The following is a 23,392-nucleotide window of genomic DNA, read 5'->3' as shown; positions in this document are numbered from 1 at the left end:
ATCAAAGTGGATGATACCACATTTTATCATCACTATGTGGGAAATATCCTGACTTATGCTGCAGATTTAAAGTGGTTTTCCCGGTGTTTTTGAACCTAAACTTATTGCCCCGATTAGATCCCAATCATACGGGAGGAGACACAAGATCCCAATCATACGGGAGGAGATCTGAAAATAGGTTTTCTTTTTGCATTTGGAACACCCCTTTAAAGGAACTCTACCATTCCATTTCATGCATTATGAAGCAAAACACACCTTGAGAATGCTGTAGCTACACTGATGCAGAAACATATCTTGTTTAATCCATAAGCGGAGCGGTTTTATTGCAAAAAATTGACAAAATTATGATAATGAAGCTCTGTTGCTCACGTGGCTGCCTCAGTGCTTCTCCTCTTACACGAATGCACAGCTCCAGAGAATTATGTAATCACTGTTGTGCCTGACAGGCAGAAGTAATCAAATCGCTGCACCATTCCCCAGCTGCTGTGTATGAGTGATCCAGCTCAGGTTGATTAGTCCCGCTTGGACAGTTCAGGAAGCTCCGTGTAATGTGTTTATAAACTGCAGGCTGAATGCAATCCAGCTTTCTCAAAGTCCTGAATGTTAGAATTGTTTCTTCATCAAAAAACACTCATAGGGATTAAACAAGATATGTTTCTACATCAGTGTGGCTACAGCATCCTCAAGGTATGTTTGGTTCAAAAATCATGAAATTAAAATGTGAGATTTCTTTTAAGCCAATAGTAGCAAAGCTGAATTTTCGACGGCCTCCAAACAGATTCATGAAAAACACATCCATGAGCATAGGTCCAGTGAAATCCTACGTGCCACCCCTGGAAAAAACACAGTTGAAAACGTTTATGCGAATGTGGCCAACCATGTACAAGGGTGAAGGACACCTGTGGGTTGTTAAAGAGGAGACTGAGGTGATTGTTGAAGTTTGATCTGCTGCCATTTCAGTGGGACGTTCCTTATACATTTTAAAGATCTGGAACTTTCTACTTACAATAAAATGTTCTAAAAAGTCACTTGCATGCCGTAGTATATCTGGATCTACCATAATGTCAGGAACAGAACCACCATTTATCCATCACGCTAGGAGCTGAATCAGAGGCGACCTACAAAAATAAAAACTTATCGCTCTTCAATGTATGGGATTTCTGACCTTTATGAGATGTTTTGTAGAATCACAAAAACTTAAAACCTCCTCTTATTTCTGTTGTGAGATTGTCATAACCGTATTATGTTCAATGGGAAGAAATCTCTAGTCCTACTCTTATCCATGTATTCTTTTCCTTCTATATCGGTCATCTATAATAATAATATTCAGCTTCCATGGAATTTAACCATCAACTAGGGTTGGCTTCGCAGTGGTAAACTTATTATAACAATGATAAAAGCAGTACATTAGGCATAACATAACCCAAGCATCGCAGTGGATCCGATTTTCCCTTTTAACAAGAAAATGTTAGATATAAACTAGATCTCACAGTTTCATTAGGTTTATGCTGTTCACACATAAATAGAATAGTAGTGAAAAGTATTTGGTGCTATATTACTATACTATTACTATATTACTCAATAAAATTAAAATTTTTGATAAAAATAAAAGAAAATATTGATAATTTATTCATAAAATAGATCCTAAATAACAGATTGGTGGGAAGAGCTCTGTTCTCTTTGTAGTGGTGATGCCAGGTTACTGCAGATCAAGACTCGTTCAATAGGAGTGAATAGGAGCCGACGAGATTCGGTTCAACCCCTAAATAAAAAATGGAGCAATTTGATTCCCATTCCATTCTATATTAAATCAGAATGAGCTAAATAAAAAGCGCTTGGGACCAACAAGTGTGAACCTGGTGCAAAAACCGAAACACAAGCACAAGGTAGGTTTGAAAAAGCCATCAGGATCAAATGGCATCTTGCGTGCATTAGTTACAGTAGAATGCCCACATTAGGTCTTCAGTTATTTGCATCAGTTATTGTGAGCCAAAAATCAGGAATGGTGGAACACTTAGAACAAGTCTTTCCTGATACTATGAAATGAAACTTTATTGATAAACCTTGGTCCCATTAAAACAAACAAAAAAAAATGTAAAAATCCAATTGTCACTGGGACAAAAAAAAATTTTAAAAAATTTGTCTGGAGCTACAATTATAAAATGTAGAGTGCTGACTTACATACAAATTCAACTTAAGAAACCTATCTTGTATGTACCCCAGGGACTGCCAAGACCTAAGTGAGACATGAACTGGGTCTACCTTGTAAACCAGACGTCTACAAAAGGAAGATCTTTTTCAACATCACCTATGGAGGAATCCATATTTCTTGGGGAACCTTAAAAAATATACCCCAAAAAAACAGCAGAAGCTCATCTGGCAAAAGGTGCTTTCCATACTTGCTCATAGACAGTATCAAAAATAGGATGATTTCAATATTGTGTAATAACCACAACATATGGTTACTGTAAACTATTGCAAACCAACAATAAAATATCTAATAAAATCGAAGAAAATTAAGTCTCCACATTCTGCTCCATGCAACCCAAAGACCTCCACGACAGCTCTTGAAACTTCTCAGCCAGCTCCAGGACCCTATGTTCAACCAGTGCATTAAATCTGGCACCCTACGGGCATCAAAGCATCTTTCACAAAGATTAGAAAATCACTTTATCCGTCAAGTTAGGAAATAGGCAATATGTGAATATGGTCTTCAAAGGCCTTTGAATTTTCTCACAATGTACTATCTTTTTGAAGAGACGTGTCATAAACAAAAGGGCTTCCCACCTCTGAGCATTAAATAGAGGCAGGGTGTGAATAGTAGAAGATAATACACCAGACAACTCATCATTTACTTCTATGTAACCGATTCAAGCCGATACAAAAGGTCCTTCAGGTTGTCTATAAGATCCTCACACTGAAGAGGTTTATATTATGAGTTCATTTACTCATTTCATTCGTATTCACGTTGAGTGGTGCCGTCTTACAAGAGGGTGGTGGCTCATCATCAAGTGATATACCCAGGAGAACATATCCGGTGAGGAACATTCATGTAAACCTCACATGTAGGAACTGTCGGGGGGCCGAGCTTCTCCTCATCACTGTGATTGTAGAGTGTATTCTCATAGAATGGACCCCCAACTATGTGCATTCAGAAGACTTCTCAATAACTGAACATCTGTAGGTGACCAAAACAGGTCTCTAATGTAGGGTCTTTTACAGAATCTAGTAAACTAGTAAATCTAGTAAGATGAGGAAATGAAGAACATGGCTTAAAATTGCCTCCGTTAAAGTGACTGACCAAGGAGGCGTGAAAAATACCGTATTTTTCGGACTATAAGGTGCACAAAAAATCCTTTGATTTTCTCAGAAATCAAAAGGTGCGCCTTATATATGAACCATACTTACAGATAAAAGCTGTCTTGAACTGTGCACAGGTCTGCCACCTGCTGGCCATTCATTCTTATAATCTGGTGAGCCTTATATATGAACCTAGATGTTTTAGCAGGAATTTATTGATGGTGCACCTTATATTCTGGTGCGCCTTAATTAACAATCAATATTGCAAAAATGCCTTAAAATGGACAGAAATTGAAGTGTCTGGGTAAAAATGTATTTACCAAAATGACAAACATCTAAAGTGTGTTCCCTCCTGGACCATAAAATGTGATTAGTACCCAAAAAAGATTTATAAAGTTATATGGGAACATGACAGTAATTTCACCTATGGTAAAATCCAACCAATTGGCTTGTGTCACATCATCTAGTCTGTAACTAAATTTCTGCAGGGTTATCTGTTAGCGAACCCATTGTGGCCGACCCCTGCCAGTTACACCCCAAGTGCCCCGGCTTGGGGGGGCAAGTCTACCTTGAGTTAAAAGGAAATCTACCATCTGAAATCTACCGTATTTTTCGGACTATAAGGCGCACAAAAAATCCTTTGATTTTCTCTATAATAAAAGGTGTGCCTTATAGTCCGGTGTTGCCTACTTAGAGGCAACAGCTGCCTTGAACTGTGCACAGGTCTGCCACCTGCTGGTCATTCATCAGGTGCGCCTTATAATCCGGTGCACCTTATATATGTTTATATGTGTTGACGTTTTAGCCCGAAAAATACTGTACTTGTGCAAAAAGCTCCAGTGCCGGATATCCCTGGGCAATTATATCGTTGATCAGACCTTTATTCACAGCCTACTATGGCCTCTAAAAAAACAATGGAGCAATGGAGCCCTGTCTCTCCTAGTTCCACCCCTGCACGCTGTGATTTCATGTGATCAGATACATACATGCAATAAAGGTTAAGGTTACTGGGTTAGGGTCTTTAGAAGACATCACCCTGGTCACATGGCATGAAGTTCTCAATGATGCAACAGAGCTCTCATACGTAGTCCTTTGCTGGAACATTGAGATACATTTGACACAACTCTTTCTTACCTACCTCTAATAATAAGTAAACAGAGCTGTATATGTCTGTAGTTGAATATTGGCAGATGGTCCCCAAGTACTAGTTCCACAGAGCGACAGGTCCTACAAGCGAGACCTGTCAATCAGGAACAAGGAGGCAGGGCAATGCAAGCACAATTTAATGGGCAGCATGGTGGCTGAGTTAGTAGCACTTATGCCTTGCAGCGCTGGGCTCCTGGGTTCAAGTCCCACCCAGGTCAACATCTGCAAAGAGTTTGTATGTTCTCTCTGTGTGTTTACATGGGTTTCCTCCGGTTTCCTCCCACACTCCAAAACATACCGGTAGATTGATTAGATTGTGAGCCCCATGGGGGCAGGGACTGATTTGGCAAGCTCTGTGAATTATTATTATTATTATTTGCAGGGCTCCATTTACATCATTGGACTTACCTCAGGTGAATTGCATATAAGTTTACAAACTGATTTTTTTTTTTTAACATTGCAGCCATGGAAGGGATAAGGGCAATGCTTATTTATTCATTTTTTAACGAAGTATTTATTTTTAATGAATTAATTTAAATGGCAGGTTCCCTATATCTATGAGGGGGATTTGCAATGGCCCAGACCCCAGATGATGGTAACCATGTACACACTGCAACGCCAATATACAATGCACAATATTATTTCTATGCAGAATATTTGAATTACATATAGATACTATACATTACTGTAGATATGTGGTGCAGAATTAACACCGTAGATGTGCAATGTATGAAACTTTGCTGCAAATCAGTTTCCCTCCTGCACCACATTATGAATCCCACCTGTTCCCCTTCCACGTCGTAGTGTTCTTGCTTCATTCATGGATAAGCTCTTCTTGTATATACGGCAGTAAGGGGGGGGGGGGGGCTCACAAAATAGAGACTCTTCTCTTCAATCAGTGGCCGATATGACAAGCAGGACTCCACTCAGAGTTACATTATTTACAGCCAATTTCCATTTAAAAGACAGAACGGTGATGGGCCGTGTACACTTTACATCTCAGAACATGGCCTGGTGTCCATGAATACCACAAGGACGTATTGTGTGTCACATGAATGGGGGCGCAAACAATGATTTGGGCGCAGGGAAAAAAACACTTCAAGAAGTGGATGTAAAGGATTCCATTACTCAGCAGTTCAGGCGTATGAGCTCCTTCCTCCCTGTAGGCTCGAAAACATTACGCATTCACGGAGCATTGTTTGACACGGTGCCATGTTGATGATAAATTGCAACCTACAGCTCAAATAATTCTAGCCATGGATTAACATTTCAGAGGCTGAGCCACAGATTATGTGCGTGGATCTTGAATTTCATCACCCCCCCCCCGGCACAATAGGTTTATTCTTCCCATTTTCCTCTATTTTCTCATGAAGGGTCAGGGAAGCTTAGCCTGGCTGTTGCATTCATTTCATTTCTACCAGATACCTTACTATCCGTATTTCCCTCTTATTTCCATGCTGCTCCCTAAATGCATGGAATATTTGGAGAAAATGCAGCCTAAGACTGCCACCTGCTGGCCACCAACAGTACTGGAGGCAGATTTCGTTTAGGTGTAATGTAACTTTATGTAAATTCGGTTTATTATTTTAACCTGATAATTTCAAAGGAAAAAGATACATTCTACTCTTTTTGATGAAAAGGGAGAGTCCTCTGTTCTTAACTTATATTGGCCAACTAAAAAAAGAAGAAAAGATGATAACATTTGAAAGCTTTGCAGGTTACTCAGGCATCTCATCAGGAAGGGTATCGCAAAATACTGGGAGAAACACATTTATTCACAAAAGGACCCAGCAAGACTGTAACCAACAAGACAAGTGATAGGAAACAGAACCATCACCCAGAGAAGAAAAGGAAACAATTGTAGTAGTAATAGAGCGGTGTATAGATAAGAACTAGGACCTGGTCCATGAACTTCACATTCCTAAAACTGTAACCAAATCTTTGTAGCAATTTCTTTTTAATTTTAGACATAAAAAGCACAGGTAATAATTTTAAACTTTGTAAATAATTATAGTAATGCAGCTTTGCTCTGCTTTTTTTCTACTCCTTCTCCTGTAGTGAGCAGTCTATTTGAAGCCCTATGAGGTCTGTCCACTACAGACAAAAAAGGAGACTAAAATAGATAAAGGGGTATTCCCTCGAGACAAAATTCTTAAACATTCTCTGGATAAAAAAAAAAAAAAAATTCTCTAATTGAATGTTATTAACAAAAATACAGAATTTCACAGAAAGCCACCAGTCCTGGTGTTTACATTGTGGTTGTCACTTGATATGACCATAAACTCCTGACTATGGTCGGCAGATTACTCTGATGAATAGCTTCTCTTGTACTGCAGGGGGAGCCACAGAAGGCAGAGAGCACTACAGACACTGGCACTACCTGTGCAGCTGCAGTGTGCAGAGGAGACAGCAGAAGCTCTACAGACAAGATGAGCTCTGGATCCTAGGGTAGGGGGGACATAGCAGTGCTGACTGTTTTATAAAAGAGGTAGCCGAGCTACATGCGTCATTGTGTCTTCTATCAATCTCATGACTCTCATGACCTCTCTTTTTCTGTGTGTCAGATACTAGTAGATTCTTCAAAAGCTAAATGAAAGTGTAGATTAACCCTGTACCCTGATATTCTAAGCACATTGTCAGCACACAGCATTTCACATCATTAAATGTCTGCATAGCTAGTGCTACCCACACTGCTGAATCTTACACTGACCAGACTAGGTCAGTAATAGAGAATAGAATAGTAATAGAAGAAAAAAAAGCAATAAAACTGACAAAAATTGCAAAGTAGGGTGTTAAAATGATGCTTAGTGTGTAAGCATCACTTTGTGAGCAAACCCTTTTGACTCTTTTCATACCTGAGGATTCATCCCTTTTAGGGCTCTTTCACACTAGAGTTATTTTTCACGTCCATGATTCACTGAATTTTCACTGAAGTCTTACTGAACCTTTGTTTTCTATGGGTGGTTTCCCACTGATACGTTGTCTATGAAAAAAAAAATCTAGAAGCTGCCTATGGGATCACAAAATAAAAACCTAATGACTGGTATATTTATTTTCACTAATAATATTGGAGAACCAGGAGTTCTAACCAAAGTTAAACCATCTTTTTTTTTTTGCGTATGTGAAAAAAAATATGGAATAACGGAAGCATAATGAAAAAAAATGGAAGCGCCTTTATCTCTAAGCTGTCAAACTGCTTAAAACTCTTTAATGAGCCTGAGGGCCACCATAGCCCCTGTGATCTGGCTTTACAGACGTGTCATTTGGGCGCATAGTGAAAGATGTAAAATCCAACCCCACAAGAAAATGGTGCAAATGTGTTTTTTCAACAATTTCACTGCATTCGGATTTTTTTTGCCCAGTACACATCATAAAAGATTAAATATAAACATCACTATGAAGCGCAATTTGTTACGCAAAAAACAAGCCCTCATACAGCGCTTTACATGGAAATATTTAAAAAAAAAATAAGTTTTGAAGGTGGGGAGTGAAAAATGGAAATGCAATGACACAAAAGGGTCTGGTCATTATCCACAAAACTGATTTTGGTAAAGGAGTTGAAATTCGGATAGATGGTGGGATGAAACCTATTGAAGAGCTCATGACAATTTTCCAGGGGTTTAAGCAATCTTCAATGTGGATGGTGCTGGTGGATAGAAGATTTACTATTCCAAATGCAGCAGAGGTTTTGCCTTAAAGGAATTGTGTCAAATAATAGTTACCCCCTATCCACAGTATATGTATGACCATTCACAATCAGCAGAACAAGGGAACAGTGATTCCTCCCAAGATAGAAGTCTCAAAGAAGGTCAATGGAGCACAGGACGGAGCTGGCAAGAAAGACAAGTATATACCTGTGATTTGGAGTAGATCAGTGGGACCTGCGATCTCTGGTGTTGCTGATCACAAGGGGTCTTGTCTGCAGGACCCCCCCTCTATGGTTATAAATTTTTCCCCTATCCGGCACCAGAAAACATACCCAAAAATTAATTTTCATGTATAAAAAGGTTTGAACTCTGTGGCCGTCTGTCTTTTAAATATCAAACCGAAGGAAAAAAAATATTTTTTACATTTTATTTTTTTGTCCCACAAACAAATAGAAACATATTGCAGCCATTTTAATGATTTACATCTAAAAGATGGGAACAATGGAGCTACATGGGGAACCATCAATTCCAAAATCCTGGAAAGTTTTTGAGCCTATTCCAAGACTGTATTCTCAAAAGTGGCCACTAGATGTCAATGTGCCCCACGTGTTGTCATACATGATGGAGCTCCGTACAGCGCATTATACAAGCCAGATTCCATAGGGATCATGTCACGCACGTTCCCTACTGTATATTATTAGGTCTTTCATGTGGATACTACATTATGGGGTTTTTCGTTTTACTTGTGAGATTTTAGTGATTAACTTCAAAATCCTATCGGAATCGCACCCTTTAAAGGTACTGGATATCTACAGCCAACTTTAGCTTTTAGGACCCCAATAGGGATGCCAATTTTATACTTACATTGGTAAAGGTTTTTGTTCAGTGCTGGAAGCTGCAGGTCACGTGACCCCCATGCAGCAGGCCTCAGGACGCCAGTGGATGGAAGAGGAAATGAAGTTATTACTGTATGCACCCCCCCTCTGTCATAACCACTGCCATCAGTTGGAGGGGATGTCCCTTTAACTACTGATATTGGAGGGTTATGATGGAGTATACACACAATAATGACTGCACGGCCCCCTCCGTCCACCAGAAGCCAGCAGGACATGAGACATCACCGGAAGTCCTGGGTCCCGATTCCCAACCGTGAACGTGATCCGTGATTGTACACAAACTTTACCAGGTTAACTATAAAATGGGGGTCTTATACTTACCCTGTTAAAGTTTTCTTTAAAAGTGGCCAAGCCCTTTAAGTGCACTTGTCAGTCACTGCGTGTGGGCGGGGTAATCAGGAGTCTCCCTGTCAGTCACTGCTTGTGGGCGGAGTAATCAGGAGTCTCCCTGTCAATCACTGCGTGTGGGCGGAGTAATCAGGAGTCTCCCTGTCAATCACTGTGTGTGGGTGGGGTAATCAGGAGTCTCCCTGTCAATCACTGTGCGTGGGCGGAGTAATAAGGAGTCTCCCTGTCAATCACTGTGTGTGGGCGGAGTAATCAGTTCTCTCCCTGTCAATCACAGTGTGTGGGTGGGGTAATCAGGAGTCTCCCTGTCAATCACAGTGTGTGGGCGGAGTAATCAGGACTCTCACTATCAATCACTGTGTGTGGGCAGAGTAATCAGGACTCTCACTATCAATCACTGCGTGCAGGACTCTTATGGTGCTGTTAGGATTTATTCTGCTTTGGTCCATGCACTAGCAGCATGTATGCACAGTCCTGTACATAAGTAAAATAAAAAAAGTCATATTTGGGGCCTTAAAGAGGTGACCAGTTTCTCCTTCCTGAATTATTAGACTTATATTAAAAAGTCAGATTTTGCAGAAACAGAAACCAAAAAGTCCAGTAATTTTGAGATCCCATTAGAAGTTCTGGAAACAAATGTTAAGACTGGAAATATAACAACATTAAAAAATACCAATAAAAAAAAAGATCATTACAGTACATCTACATACGGGCAGCACATGCACATTACAGAGGATTTATAAAGAGCATCTTGTTGATGTCAGGATGGTGTCTGCCGAGAGAGATTGTCCTGCTCCTCCTCTATTGCATGACTGACAATGGATATTTACCTACTGTACTGGCGTCTGCAATCTACAGAGCTAGCATATTCCTCCAATATCCACCAGGGGGTGCTGTTATACCATGTAAAGAGGATTGGACTTTTATTGGGGTTTTATAGGTCCGTAAAGGGGTTGTTCTATCCAGGAGACCCACAGAAGTGAATGGATGGTGGTTCTGCATATAAATCACAGCTCACGAGAGGCACTTCCCATACTGAGTGAATCTCTATCCTGATGATAAGGGATGTACCACTAGCAAGTCAACCAGATGCAACTATTGCACTGTATGCATCGGTGTAAAGAAGTCCATCTAAAAAGTGTTCATGCACAGAATAGACCAATGTAAATCCTTGAACCTTTAGCATAAGTACTTATTGAATACCTCTAGTATAAAAGACCCAAATTAAAGAGAATTCTTCAGTAGTTTCAACCATACAGATCTGTTGTTTTGTCCCTGGAGATCCGCGTGATCTCTTCGAGTGTTGTTAGTAGCAGTGGGACTGTAAAAGGCCTTTATATTCCAGGATTGTAGCTGGACTTGGAGTTCTCTGGAGCACTGGTGTGCAAGATCTCTTCACTGAACTGCTGCACAGGCTCATTCCCCTGAGTAACTATTGTAGTATTCATAGAGAAGCTGGAATATGGCAGGCGTAGGGGCTACAGAGACAACAGTCCACACCAAGGCCAGATACAATCAGTCCAGCTACAATCCAGGGACATAAATTCATTTTTCACAGTCCTGCTTCTACTACCAACACACATAAACATAAGGTTAAAAAAAAAAGATCTCCAGGGCCAATACTTAACACGGTCTGCAGCTTTGCTGGTAGACTCCCTTTAAATAAAAGAAATAGTGGTGGTATACACTAGGTATACACCATTAACACATTAAGTGTCTCTACCACCGTATACAGAAAAGATATAGAGATTTGCATTACTTACATTTTCTATTACGAACGTCCATTCTTTGTCTTCAAACTCTTCAGCATGAGGGTCCTGAGAGAGATTTACAAAGAACAAAATGACTATTACTGCTGAGGGTGCACAGGAACGCCAAACTTTTCAGGACACTTACCTAGACAGAAGATGACACACTGGGACACATTGTCACAAGAACAGCTATAGGATTGTTAATGGACATCTAGCACCAGGATGAAAGATTGTAAACCAAGCACACTGACATACTGGTGTGTGCCCCCTCTAGCAGGACCTGCTCTTCTTTTAGCTACTTATACCCTGGTATTTTCAAGAAAAGGTGTTAAACATTATGCAAATGAGCCAGAGGTGCTCTGGGATCAACTAACAGCTATGGGACCCAGAGCCCCTCAGGCTCATTTGCATAACCTTTAAAGCCTTTTTTTGTACAAACTAGGGCATAAGAAGTTTTAAGAGGAGCACATCCTGCCAGAGGAGGCACACACCAGTATATCAGTGTGCTTGGTTTACAATCCTTCATCCTGGTGCTAGATGTCCTTTAAGAGAACATTCAGATAATGAGGTTACTGTCAATTTAGCCAATCAATTATTATTTCTGCAAAAATTCACGTAGCCCTCCTTCCTTTGATGTTGAAAGCAGAATTGTCATAGTCTACCCATACAGTAACAAAAAGGGGCCATAAAGGAGGTTAAAAAAAAAAATTCTGACTTCGAATGGCCCAATTGTCCCCACCCCTAAAATATAGGCTCTTAAATTATAGTCAATTTGTTATGTGTAATTTGATTTAAGTTTAACATTTCCTTCATTCAGTTCTACAGGTGCTGAGGAAATAGCGAAGTTTTTGTGTTTTGCTACCTTGTTTTCGGAGCTCCTACATGGACTGAAGAAACCTGCCATCGGAATCTACTTCCTGACGTAGTTCTTGTGATAGATTACACCTCGCTGAACCCTCCCCATATTCTCCTTGTATGAATCCAAAGTTCATTAACTTTAATTTTATTAATATGCAAATTATCCGAAGAGGCTACTTGGGACATAGAATAGACTCTGTGAGCTCCAGGGGCAAAGGCAACTACATGTTCCCCAGTATCTTAGCGTCTAGTGTGTATAAACTGCTGTAAATTTTCGGTTTCGTGCATAACATCCTGTCTGACGGAAAGAACTAGTACTCTCCAAAGCTCACCATCAAATATAATCAGTGAGCCTCACAAGCGGTATCGCCTGATTTTTTTTCATTCTTCTTTTAAGATTGTAAATAGTGTCCTATCTGCAGGCAGCATGGTATAGAGCAGGCGGAGCGAAGAAAATATGACACATTCTTGTATCTGCAGGCAGCATGTTATAGAGCAGAAGGAGGTGAGCAGATTGCACATAATGTGCCAAGTAGCAATAGCTTGGTTCAAGAAGAGTAAAAATACCCGTCTTACCTTTTCTGAGAAGTATTAGTGAGCCTCAAAAAAGGTACTGCCCGATTTCTTCACGCTTATTCTGCTCTTTATGGCTAAGGCTCGTTGCAGACCGTCATCCCTCAGTGGCTCAGGCGAGCATACAGCCGCGCGCAGGAGAGGGGAGGGGTGACCGCCGTTTCCTCCTCCCCTCTCCATAGAGAAGTGAGAGGCCAGTGAAACAAGGACATGTCATATTTTTCTGTGCTCAGTCAGCGACCGGGCGCCGTAGGCATCAATGGGGACCGATAGTTTGCGGCCGTATATTGGTGCACATGGGGCCTAACAGGCTATAAGTCTGCACACCCAGTATCCTCTGCAGATCTGTCTCCCTTCTCGTCTTTACCTGCCGTGATTGTGTGGTCATTGTCAAATGCACACACCATCATTGAAGGATACTTTTGATGAACCATGTCTCCAGCAACTGCACCTGCACCAGGGTTAAAGTGTCCGCATTCTCCGCAGGAGGGGGGGGGGGAGGCATGTAGTATCCTTTGCTAATCCACGCCCCCTCAGCAGATAATTTGCATATTAATATAATACATTGATATCAACCAAAAGAAATTCATACAAGGAGAAAAGATAAAAACAGTTTGATTCTACCTTACTGCACCTTCCCCAACCACAGGATTGATTAGATTCCTGATGGTAGATTTCCTTTAATGGAGAATGGCCGCGCATGCGCAAATAACTCTGCATTCATCCCGGCTTCCGAAAGGGGGTGAGTGGATCCCTTTTCTCGAGTTAGTATTAATGCCATATCACAAAACCTAAACATGAAAATACCCCAATTTCTATATTCCCAAAGATACGGGTCCTGTGAGGATGTATCCGGTAACCAGCGGTCGTGGTTACAGACCCCAATGATAATGAAGATGTAGCACTTATCAACTTGAGTTTGTATGTTCTCCTTGGAGAAGGGCAGACGTTTCTTTGCCCCCCCCCCCTAAAAATAAATCTTATATGATTAACTGGATTGCTAGGAAATTGGGCCAAGTATTCAGGTATGAAACAGCAAGATCTTAAAATCATCCTGAGAGCAGTGATATAATATGTGTACAGCGCTGCAGAATATGTTATCTCTGTATAAATAATAGAATAGCGTGCTGAAAGCCTCAACAATTCGATGAGGTCAAAGAAATGCTGCAGCACAACGACCAGCAGGGGGCGCACTAAGCACAGACTGATATAACATGAATACTGGTGCGAGGAATAACTTACATGCGACTTGAAATTTTACAAGGGAGCAAATCTAATCACGTCTTATATTCAGAATGACATGTGCCGAGTCCACACCATTCAGGATACATCGGAGGTAACAATTTTAACAAAGATGGGGTCTTAAAGGTAATCAATATTTCATCTTTTGCAAACCCTTCCTCCTAGGAAATCATTGTGCTCTTCCATAGATCAAAGGGTGAAATGATGCAATAATACGGCAAATAATTGTTGTTGCTCAACTGCAGTCTTCCAAAAGAAACCCTTTAAAAGGAAACCTGCCACCACGGATCTACCTATTAAGTTAGATCGGGTGGTAGGTGCATCTACAGGACATAAGGATAGTCATTTTAAGGGCTAATCCTCACGTCCCCGCTATCTTTTACTAACTTTTAATTCCCTAATATGTAAATTTTCTAAAGAGGCTACTGAGGCATGGAGTAGCCGGAGGTGCAGCTACACGGCCACAGCTACTCCACCTCCCAGTAGCCTCTTTGATCCTCCTACCAGAAATCTTCGGCGCGCAGCCACGGACCTGCTGTTCTGCGCATGTGCAGACAGCAGGTTTTGCGATCTAGGACTCGCAGCTACGAGGAGCTGCGCCGAAGATTTCGGGTAGGAGGATCACAGAGGCTACTGGGGCGTGGAGTAGCCGCGCCGTGAAGCTGCAGTTCCAGCTACTCCACGCCCCAGTAGCCTCTTTAGAAAAATTAACTATTAGGGAATGAAAAGTTAGTAAAAGATTGCGGGAACGTGAGGATTAGCCCTTAAAAGGGCTATCCTTACATCCTACAGATCCACCTACCACCCGATCTACCGTTATAGGTAGATCCGTGGTGGTAGGTTCCCTTTAAGCTCTGTTCACACCTGCCTTCTGACCTCCGTTATGTTCGGTCTCTAAAAGAACAATAACGGAAGTATAATTGATCCGTTAAAATGTTCATTGATTTTGGTGAACAGTTACTGGCTTCCGTTATTTCAAACTGAAAAAAATAGCTTAAAAACGGAAGTTTAACGGAACTGGTGATAACGGACACCAACGGAATCCACTAAAAGTCAGCTGAAAAAAAAAAAAATATCGATGGATGTTTTAACAAAACGACCGTTATTATCGTTTAAGTGGCGGAAGCGAACAATTGAAGTCCGAATGCACTTGTGATCATTTCGGGTAAAAGCTATAAGAAAGGCCACGTTGTGATGAGACTCACGCGGACACAGCTCAGCTACATCAGCAGGACAGCTCTGTCCAGGGAGGAAGCGTCTGACAGATTGATGAGCACAGAAAATCACTCATGGAAGAGCACAGTGCTGCTTACTGCACAATATATAGAGAACATCACAAAAAAAACTGAAGCGCAGAGGGGAAGGGGGATAACCAGTCAAAAAAAAAAAAAGTTCAGAATATTTGAATCCAGAAAACTTCTTTAAGCACCAAGTTAAAAAGTTTTCTTCAATTCTGTTCTCACAACCAAAAGTCACTTACCTTAAAAAGGGTCACAGTGATTTCAACATTTTCAGGGACAGGCCACACCACGACCCCACGGTAAGGGTTCTTTATACCCGGCTGCCAGCTGTGCGCCTGCAATGACACATGACAGTAATCGGTATAACTGAATATTATATATATTATATTATATATTATATACCGTATATTCCGGCGTATAAGACGACCTGGTGTATAAGACGACCCCCCTACTTTCCTGTTTAAAATATAGAGTTTAAGATATATTCGCCGTATAAGACTACCCCTTTTCCAACGCATACAAAACACTGGTAAAAAATTTAACATGGTCCTTTTTTTAATTTAAATTCTTATGACATGCAGGTATATAGCAGGAAAACTGTCGCTCATAAACATAAGGCATACAACAACAACATTACCATCGTCCATTTTACTGTAAATGTTACCATACTGTACCTTAAATTTTTATTTTATTAAATATTCCATGCCATGTACTCAGAAGCAGGGAAAAAAATTCCAAATGCAATGAAAATGGTGAAAAAACGCATTTGCGCCATTTTCTTGTGGGCTTGGATATTACGTCTTTCACTGAGCGCCCCAAATGACATGTCTACTTTATTCTTTGGGTCGGTACGATTAAGGGGATAGCGAATTTGTATAGGTTTTATAATGTTTTCATACATTTACAAAAATGAAATCCTCCTGTACAAAAATTATTTTTTTGATTTTGCCAACTTCTGGCGCTAATAACTTTTTTATACTTTGGTGTACGGAGCTGTGGGTGGTGTCATTTTTTGCAAAATTTGATAATATTTTGAATGATATCATTTTTAGGACTGTACGACCTTTTGATCACTTTTTATATTTTTCAAGATGGCAAAAAAGTGCCATTTTCGACTTTGGCCGCTATTTTCCGTTACGGGGTTAAACGCATTGAAAAAAAGGTTATCATATTTTGATAGATCGGGCATTTTCGGACGTGTCGATACCTGATGCGTTTATGATTTTTACTGTTTATTTATATTTATGTCAGTTCTAGGGAAAGGGGGGTGATTTGAAATTTTAGGTTTTTTTATTATAATTTTTTTTAACTTTTTTTTTTATTTTATTTATACTATTTTTCAGACTCCCTAGGGTACTTTAACCCTAGGTTGTCTGATTGAGCCTACCATATACTGCCATACTACAGTATGGCAGTATATGGGGATTTTCCTCATTCATTACAATGTGCTATCAGCACATTGTAATGAAGGGGTTAAAACAAAATAGCCTCGGGTCTTCGGAAGACCCGAGGCTACCATGGAGATGGATCGCCGCCCCCGATGACGTCACGGGGAGCGGCGATCCCAGGTAAGATGGCGGCGCCCATGCGCCGCTATCTTTTTGAGGCTGACGGCAGCTTTGCCGGCAGCCCACGCTGCCAGCACCGATCGCGGGTGTTACCGGTAAGCCTTTACTGCAATATGCAGCAAAGACTTACCGGCTATGGAGAGGGCTCCGCCCGTGAGCCCTCTCCATGCAGCGCGACCCGACCGCCACCGTGAATACACGGCGGGCGGTCGCGATTACCGGCGTATAAGACGACCCCAAAGAAGAGAGAAGATTTTTCTGTCTTAAAAAGTCGTCTTACACACCGGAATATACGGTAATAATACAGAAAAGTAAAAAAAACTTAAAAAACATCAACCTTTAGGATGAAGGATTGTAAACCAAGCGCACTGACAAACTGGCCCCCTCTGGGAGGATCCATGTTTCTTTAAGTTTATGGTTTTTGAGTATAAAAGGCTTTAAAAATTATACAAATGCGCCAGAAGGGCTCCATGTTTCAGTAAATGCTATGGAGCCCAGAGCCCATCAGACTCATTTGCATCATTATTATTTATATATTTAAAAATCAGGAAAAAAAAAAAAAGCTGAAAGAAGAGAAGATCCTGCCAGAGGGGACACACACGAGTATGTAAGTGTGCTTACAAGCCTTAATCCTGGTGGAAAATCTCCTTTAAAGTAACTGATTTTCCCACATACACTATCAGCATCTTCAGGAGGGGGATGAAATATCCTTTCTAGCATTCACTCTTAATTATAAAAAAAATCTCCTCCAAAGTCATATGCAAATGAGCGGAGAAGAGTCATATTTTGCTTGAGAGGAGTCACTTTTAGATGCTGAAAGGGAAATGTTGCTTCTACCACCATAGTTTTGGCATCATTTAAAAGATAAAAATCTTTTCTTTTAAATCACATCAGGCTTTAGGTTCTGGCTTGGGCAATCGATTGCCTGGATAAAGAGGGTTTCATAGAGTACCGTTTATTATATTTTATATAAATGTTTTTTTTTTTTTTTACAAAGTCAATTTTGGGAAAAAACTAAATGAGTCTTAACACCTATGATGAGCCTATTGATATATTCACTATCAAATATGAAGATCCTGGAACCACATTTCCTTACAGCCCTGTCTTTTATCCGACCTAAAAAAGAAAACTTGAGCTAAAGTATAAGCAATCATCTCTTAAAAGCGTTTTCAGAATTATGTATATTTTATATTCCATTAACCAGAAAATTGAAGAAAGAAAGAAACCAGAAGCTGTCATGTGCAACAGAGATAGAAAAATCAGTAAACCATGTTAAAACAGGTTTCTGGTCGTATGAAATTGAAGCAGAGGACAAGGTTACATGTTATAGAGCAGGAGGAGCAGTGCAGATTATACAGTCATTACGGAAAGTTCTCAGACCCCCTTTACATTTTTCACTCTGTTTCATTGCAGCCAATTAGTAAACTTAAAATCTTTTCTTGTTTATTAATATACACTCTGGCCCATCTTGACAGTAAAAAAAAACCTGAAATGTAGATATTTTTGCAAATTTATTAAACAATGAAATAATCACATGGTGATAAGTATTAAGCCCCTTTGCTCAGTATTGAGTAGAAGCAGCTCTGGAGCTAGTACAGCCAGGAATCTTCTTGGGAAGATGCTACAAGATTTGCACCCCTGGATTTGGGGATCCTCTTCCTTGCAGATCTTCTCCAGTTCCCCCAGTGCCTGGTTTTCTCCACCGCTTATAAATAACACCAAAAAGTTAAATCTTCGTCTTATCAGACCAGAGAATCTTTATTCTCAGAGTCCTTCAAGTGTCCTTCAGGAGAGGCTACCATCGGCCATAAAGCCCCAACTGGTGGAGGCCGCAGTGATAGGTGACTTTGTGGAGCTTTCTCCCATCTCCCTACTGCATCTGTGTAGCTTAGCCACAGTGATTTTATGGTTATTCTATACCTCTCTTACCAAGGCTCTTCTCTCACGATTGCTTAGGTTTGGCTGGAAGGAAGAGTTGTGGTCATCCCAAACTTCTTCCATTTAAGGATTATAGAGGCCACCGTGCTTTTAGAAACCTTAAGTGCAGCAGAAATTCTTTTGTAACCTTGGCCAGATCAGTGCCTTGTCACAATTTTGACTATAAGCTCCTTGGGCAGTTCCTTAGACCTCATGATTCTTATGTCATCTGACATGCACTGTGAGGTCTAAATGCACAGCAAAGGAAGTCGCAGCAAAGGAACTGAATACTTGTGACCATGTGATATTTCAGTTTTTCTTGTTTTATAAATTAGCAAAAAATATATAAAAATATTCAGGGGCTGAATATAAAACAAAAATCATGAATCATTTTCGTTAGAAGCAAATGATTCGGGAACAACTGCGTTTTAATATAATATGGAAACAGTAGTACCAACACAGCACGAGTCTACCATAACCTGCACCCCCTGCTGTGAGCTCCAGAAGCGGGAGCAGCTCCGGATTTATGGGAATATAATCCGGCTCATCGGAGTGACATGTATGTTGTGAATCGCACTGGATACATGCGACTGCGGGCTAATAAATTGTGATGTGTAATATTTAATTGTGGTCAATAGCCAATGGTGAATTATTACATTAAAATTATGGTTCGTGTACATAATGGTCCACCAGGAGTGCGACCAGGTGAAACCCGCTAATTGTACAATGCGCATTAATAGGGAATCATTCACTGGAACTAATTACCGGAATTACAGCTGGGAATCAAAGTAACCGGTAGTTGGGTACAGAATTTGTTGAATGACAAATCTCGGTTCATTTATTTCTTCAATAGGTTCACACGATACGGCTCCAGGACGTTTACATGCAAATTAAATTAATACCACCAGTAATAACGATTATTTCTCAGATTACACCGCCTCCACTAACAGTGGGCATGGAGGGGTTGGAAGGGGGCGTGTCCACCGATGGAATGGGCCGACATGGGGCGTTCCCAAAGCATGGAGGCGCCAGGACGCATGCTCCACCTACTCCTTCATTCAGTTATTTAGAACAGGACCCCCATTCTCTTGAACTGTAGGGATCCATTCTTGGGATCCTTGGGGGTTCCAGCTGTTGTACCCACAACGATAATAATGATCAGGTTGTTATCCCCTTCCAAGGGATCGAAGATTACAACGTGACGCAACCCCTTTAAGCTTATTGACATAAGTAGACATAAGTAGATACACGCCACTCATTGGTCACTGCTGATAGAAGGGAGGTAGAACTTGACTCGCAAATAAATCATGATATTCCAAAGCCAAAGTGATCTCTACAGAACAGGAAATGGCAGAGTAATTGAGAGCCCTATTTTTAAATTAATAAGAAAAAAGAAAATAAAACTTAAAGATAACCTATTTCCACCAGATCTACTCCACATATTTTAGAACAGCTGCAATTCTTTCTCCACCTCCCACGGCACCTATTAAAAGGATGCAAAAATGTGAACTTAATGGTAAAAAGGTCTTATTTTTAAGCAAATTCCCCTTAAAAAAAAAAAAAAAAAAAAAAAGAAAAGATAAATTACGCATTGCCTTCTCACCTTAGATGATTTCCTTCGACTTCTTCTGGTCCACACCACAACCAATTTATCAGGTTGCCTATATAAACAAGAACAAATATTTTAAAACGACAAATAATAGCTGCCAGGAAAAGGATGCCACACAAGCAACATACAAACAGCATGACATAGAATAAATGTAGAGGAACTCCACTAGCAGAATCCTTCATGATAAACCAGGGGCACTTACTCATAGTTCCAGGTATCGTGAATGTGGTAATCTTCTTGTAATTGTCATCCATAGTCTCCTTCCTTCCATCCAAACACAACTTTTAAATTTTTTCTAATGAGCAAGAAAGGAGCGTCTGGGGTTGTTTCCCAGAGCCCCTCCGTGCTGTAGCTTCACAGACTGTTACACTGTCTTCCCCTCCCACCTGCCTCCACAGAACTTGCCTGATATAATCTCACACAGTGGGGGAGGGTTTTCCTTACACACTGTAATAGCCTGTGAAACTACTGCATCTAGAGGCCCTGTTAACATCCCCAAGCACCATTTCAGGCTCATTAGCATTATTTTCAAAGTTGATTTTTGAAGGCAAGACGCCAAGGATAACAAATATTATTAGATTACCACAGTCACAGGTTTATCACTTTTGCTTTTATTATTTTTATAAAATGAAAGCGGAGCTCTGATTGGTTTCCATGGGCAACTCGAACAGTTTTACCTCAGGCACTTCTGATTAATCTCCCCCAATGCCTCTATGATCTCTTTTCACATATCCCTTGACGCTCACACATAATTAATCAATAATGGAGCAACTTTGTAAATGGTCAATAAAAATGGACTTCTTATGTTTGTAGTCTGTTGCCATGGAGACTCATTTATCTGTAAATGAACTGTAGTACAAACATTTGTAGTCAGATCCTAAAATCATATTCCCTTTCGGATGCCCCAATCATTTTACAGATAAAGTGTTAGATTATAAAGCAGTGGCAGTAATGTGCGGAGTGAGGCTTTAGACTACACAGAGTCTGTAGTCTGTTACCTTAGAGACGCATAGATCTGCGAAGAAGCTGTAAAGATTGTTGTAAAAACCTTCACATGGGACAAGTCATGTATAATAGGGTTGTAAACCAAGTCCTCCACAGATTAGACTGTGTGTATACCTCACTGTTGTCACTTACTTGCTTTCATCACTAAACGTAGATAAACTGCTTAACCCTTCCTTCTCGGAGTCAGATAAGTTCTTAAGTTCTGTCGCCGACACAAGGTGACTGCTTAGCTCACAGATTATGGAAATCTACCAGCAAAATCCAGCACTTACTCATAGATCCAGGCATCGTGAGTGTGGTAATATTCTTATATTTGTTATCCATGGCCTTCTCCCTTCTAAAATCAATTTTTTAAATTATGATAATGAGCCACAAGGGCTCTCATGGGCGTTTCCAAAGCCCCTCCGTGCTGTAGGCTTAGGAGAGTTTCTAACCATTAAATAGCTTTCTGTAATACGAAAGTCTATCAGTGTTTGTGCTGCACATCGCGCGGATCAGGTTCACTCATGGAAATATATTGCAAACAATTATGTAATAGACTAAATATTAATCAATAGGTTCCGCAAAAACATTATTGTTGCAACCTCCACGTTGCCTGCCAGATGCTGAACGGTTATACAAGTGATGTCCTACCATTTCTTACATTAGCCAACTTCCAGTTCATTCGTGTCATGTGGTGTTCATTCAGATGTGAACGCAGATTGACTTGGTACTCTGTGTCTGATGAGACCAGAACCCTAGTGCCAAAGGGGCCATGGAAGACTTTACCAAAAGTTAAATGGAGTCTACCAGCAGCTCTGAGTATCAGTGTGATCATACCTTTGTGTATGTTGTCATTGGCAAAAGAACTGTGACAAAATGCACAACATTCCAGGATTGTAGCTGGACATGGAGCACCAGGGGAATTAACTCACACTGGTGTGTTCTATGCTGTTATATCTAACCAGAATCATGCTACTGCTCCTACTAATAGCGGAGAGGAGGGGCTATGCTGTGTTCAATGAGGAGATCTCGCACACCTGAGCACAAGAGCACTTTAAGTCCAGCTACAAATCGACAAATAGGATTTTTTTTTTTTTGTCTTGCTGCTACAAACACCAAACACAAAAGTTAAACAGATCTTCAGGGCTGCTATCTATCACTGTCTGAAGCTCTGAATAGTCAAAAACAGCTAGATGACACCAAAAAGAATATTTGTCTTTATTAATTTTTGAAGAGACAGCAAGTAGAGATGGCGGGCCCAAACTTTCAGTTCAGGTCCAGCTGGGTCCTCCACAAATCTGACATATTGCCAGCCCTGCAGCCTCAAGCCATTGCTGTGATTGGCCAGGGAGACAACCCGGGCCAATCACAGCTAAGGCTAGAAGTTGGGGGTGTCAATTTGCTGGATTAGCTACACAGCCGGCAATAAATTCGGCAATAAATCCGGGTCACGCCGTAAGCACCCGAAGTTTGAGTCCCTTTATCTCTAATAGCAAGATTTTAAGAACAGGTTTAAGAATCTGTCACATCTTCCCAATTCCACAACTAACAGGAATCAGGATATCGTTCCGGGAGAAAGTGATGGAATGCAGTGTCACCGAGAGACGGAATTCAGCGAGCCTCCCAGATATACAGCTGCAGAACTTGGACAGCTCAATACTGCTGGGGGAAGGAGAAAAGTATAAAAACAGTTACAGTTCTTCAAGGTCAACATAGTCCGAATATCTTCAGGAAAATTCTGCATGATCAGAACGCAATCCAAGTCACACGGGACCCTCTGCAAGACCACCGATAAGATCACAGATTCAATTTATAAAGAATCCGCGTTTTTCTAGACGTGTCGGCTTTTGTCATTACAGGCAGCCCCCAGGTTACCTACAGGATAGGTTTGTTCTTAAGTTGAATTTGTATGTAAGTCGGAACTGTATATTTTATAATTGTAACCCCCAGACAGAATTTTTTTCGGTCTTTGTGACAATTGGATTTTAAAAATGTTAGATTGTCATAAGACACAGGATTAACAATAAAGCTTCATTACAGGCACCTGTGATAACTGTTATAGCTGATCATTGTAGCCTAAGACTAAAGTACAGTAAATTACCAACATCCAGAGGTCCGTCTGTAACTAGGGGTCGTATGCAAGTCAGGTGTTCTTAAGTAGGGGACCGCCTGTACTTGTATTGTGCACAAAATTCCAGCTTAAGGATCTTTCCTTAGGACTCAATGTTGCCAAATCTGAGAAGGAATTACATTGGAATGGTCCAAGTGGGGGCTACAAGTTGGGGGTGACCCTACAGAGGCCTACACTG

General features: G+C 40.7%; 1 protein-coding gene across 6 annotated transcripts in view; it reads right to left on the bottom strand.

Annotated features, from left to right (window-relative positions):
* EHBP1 (EH domain binding protein 1) overlaps window positions 1-23,392 on the bottom strand; it is a 241,545-nt gene that overhangs the window by 184,083 nt on the left and 34,070 nt on the right. For all 6 annotated transcript variants that reach the window (XM_072140370.1, XM_072140374.1, XM_072140372.1 and 3 more), the window contains exons 3-5: window positions 20,091-20,148; window positions 15,242-15,337; window positions 11,101-11,154 (exon numbers count right to left, since the gene is read on the bottom strand). In XM_072140370.1, the coding sequence (XP_071996471.1) occupies window positions 11,101-11,154; window positions 15,242-15,337; window positions 20,091-20,148 (208 nt within the window). The remainder of the gene's footprint in view (window positions 1-11,100; window positions 11,155-15,241; window positions 15,338-20,090; window positions 20,149-23,392) is intronic.

Source organism: Engystomops pustulosus, chromosome 3, assembly GCF_040894005.1.
Source record: "Engystomops pustulosus chromosome 3, aEngPut4.maternal, whole genome shotgun sequence".
Classification (NCBI taxonomy): Eukaryota; Metazoa; Chordata; class Amphibia; order Anura; family Leptodactylidae; genus Engystomops; species Engystomops pustulosus.
This window is presented reverse-complemented; position numbering and strand designations above follow the sequence as displayed.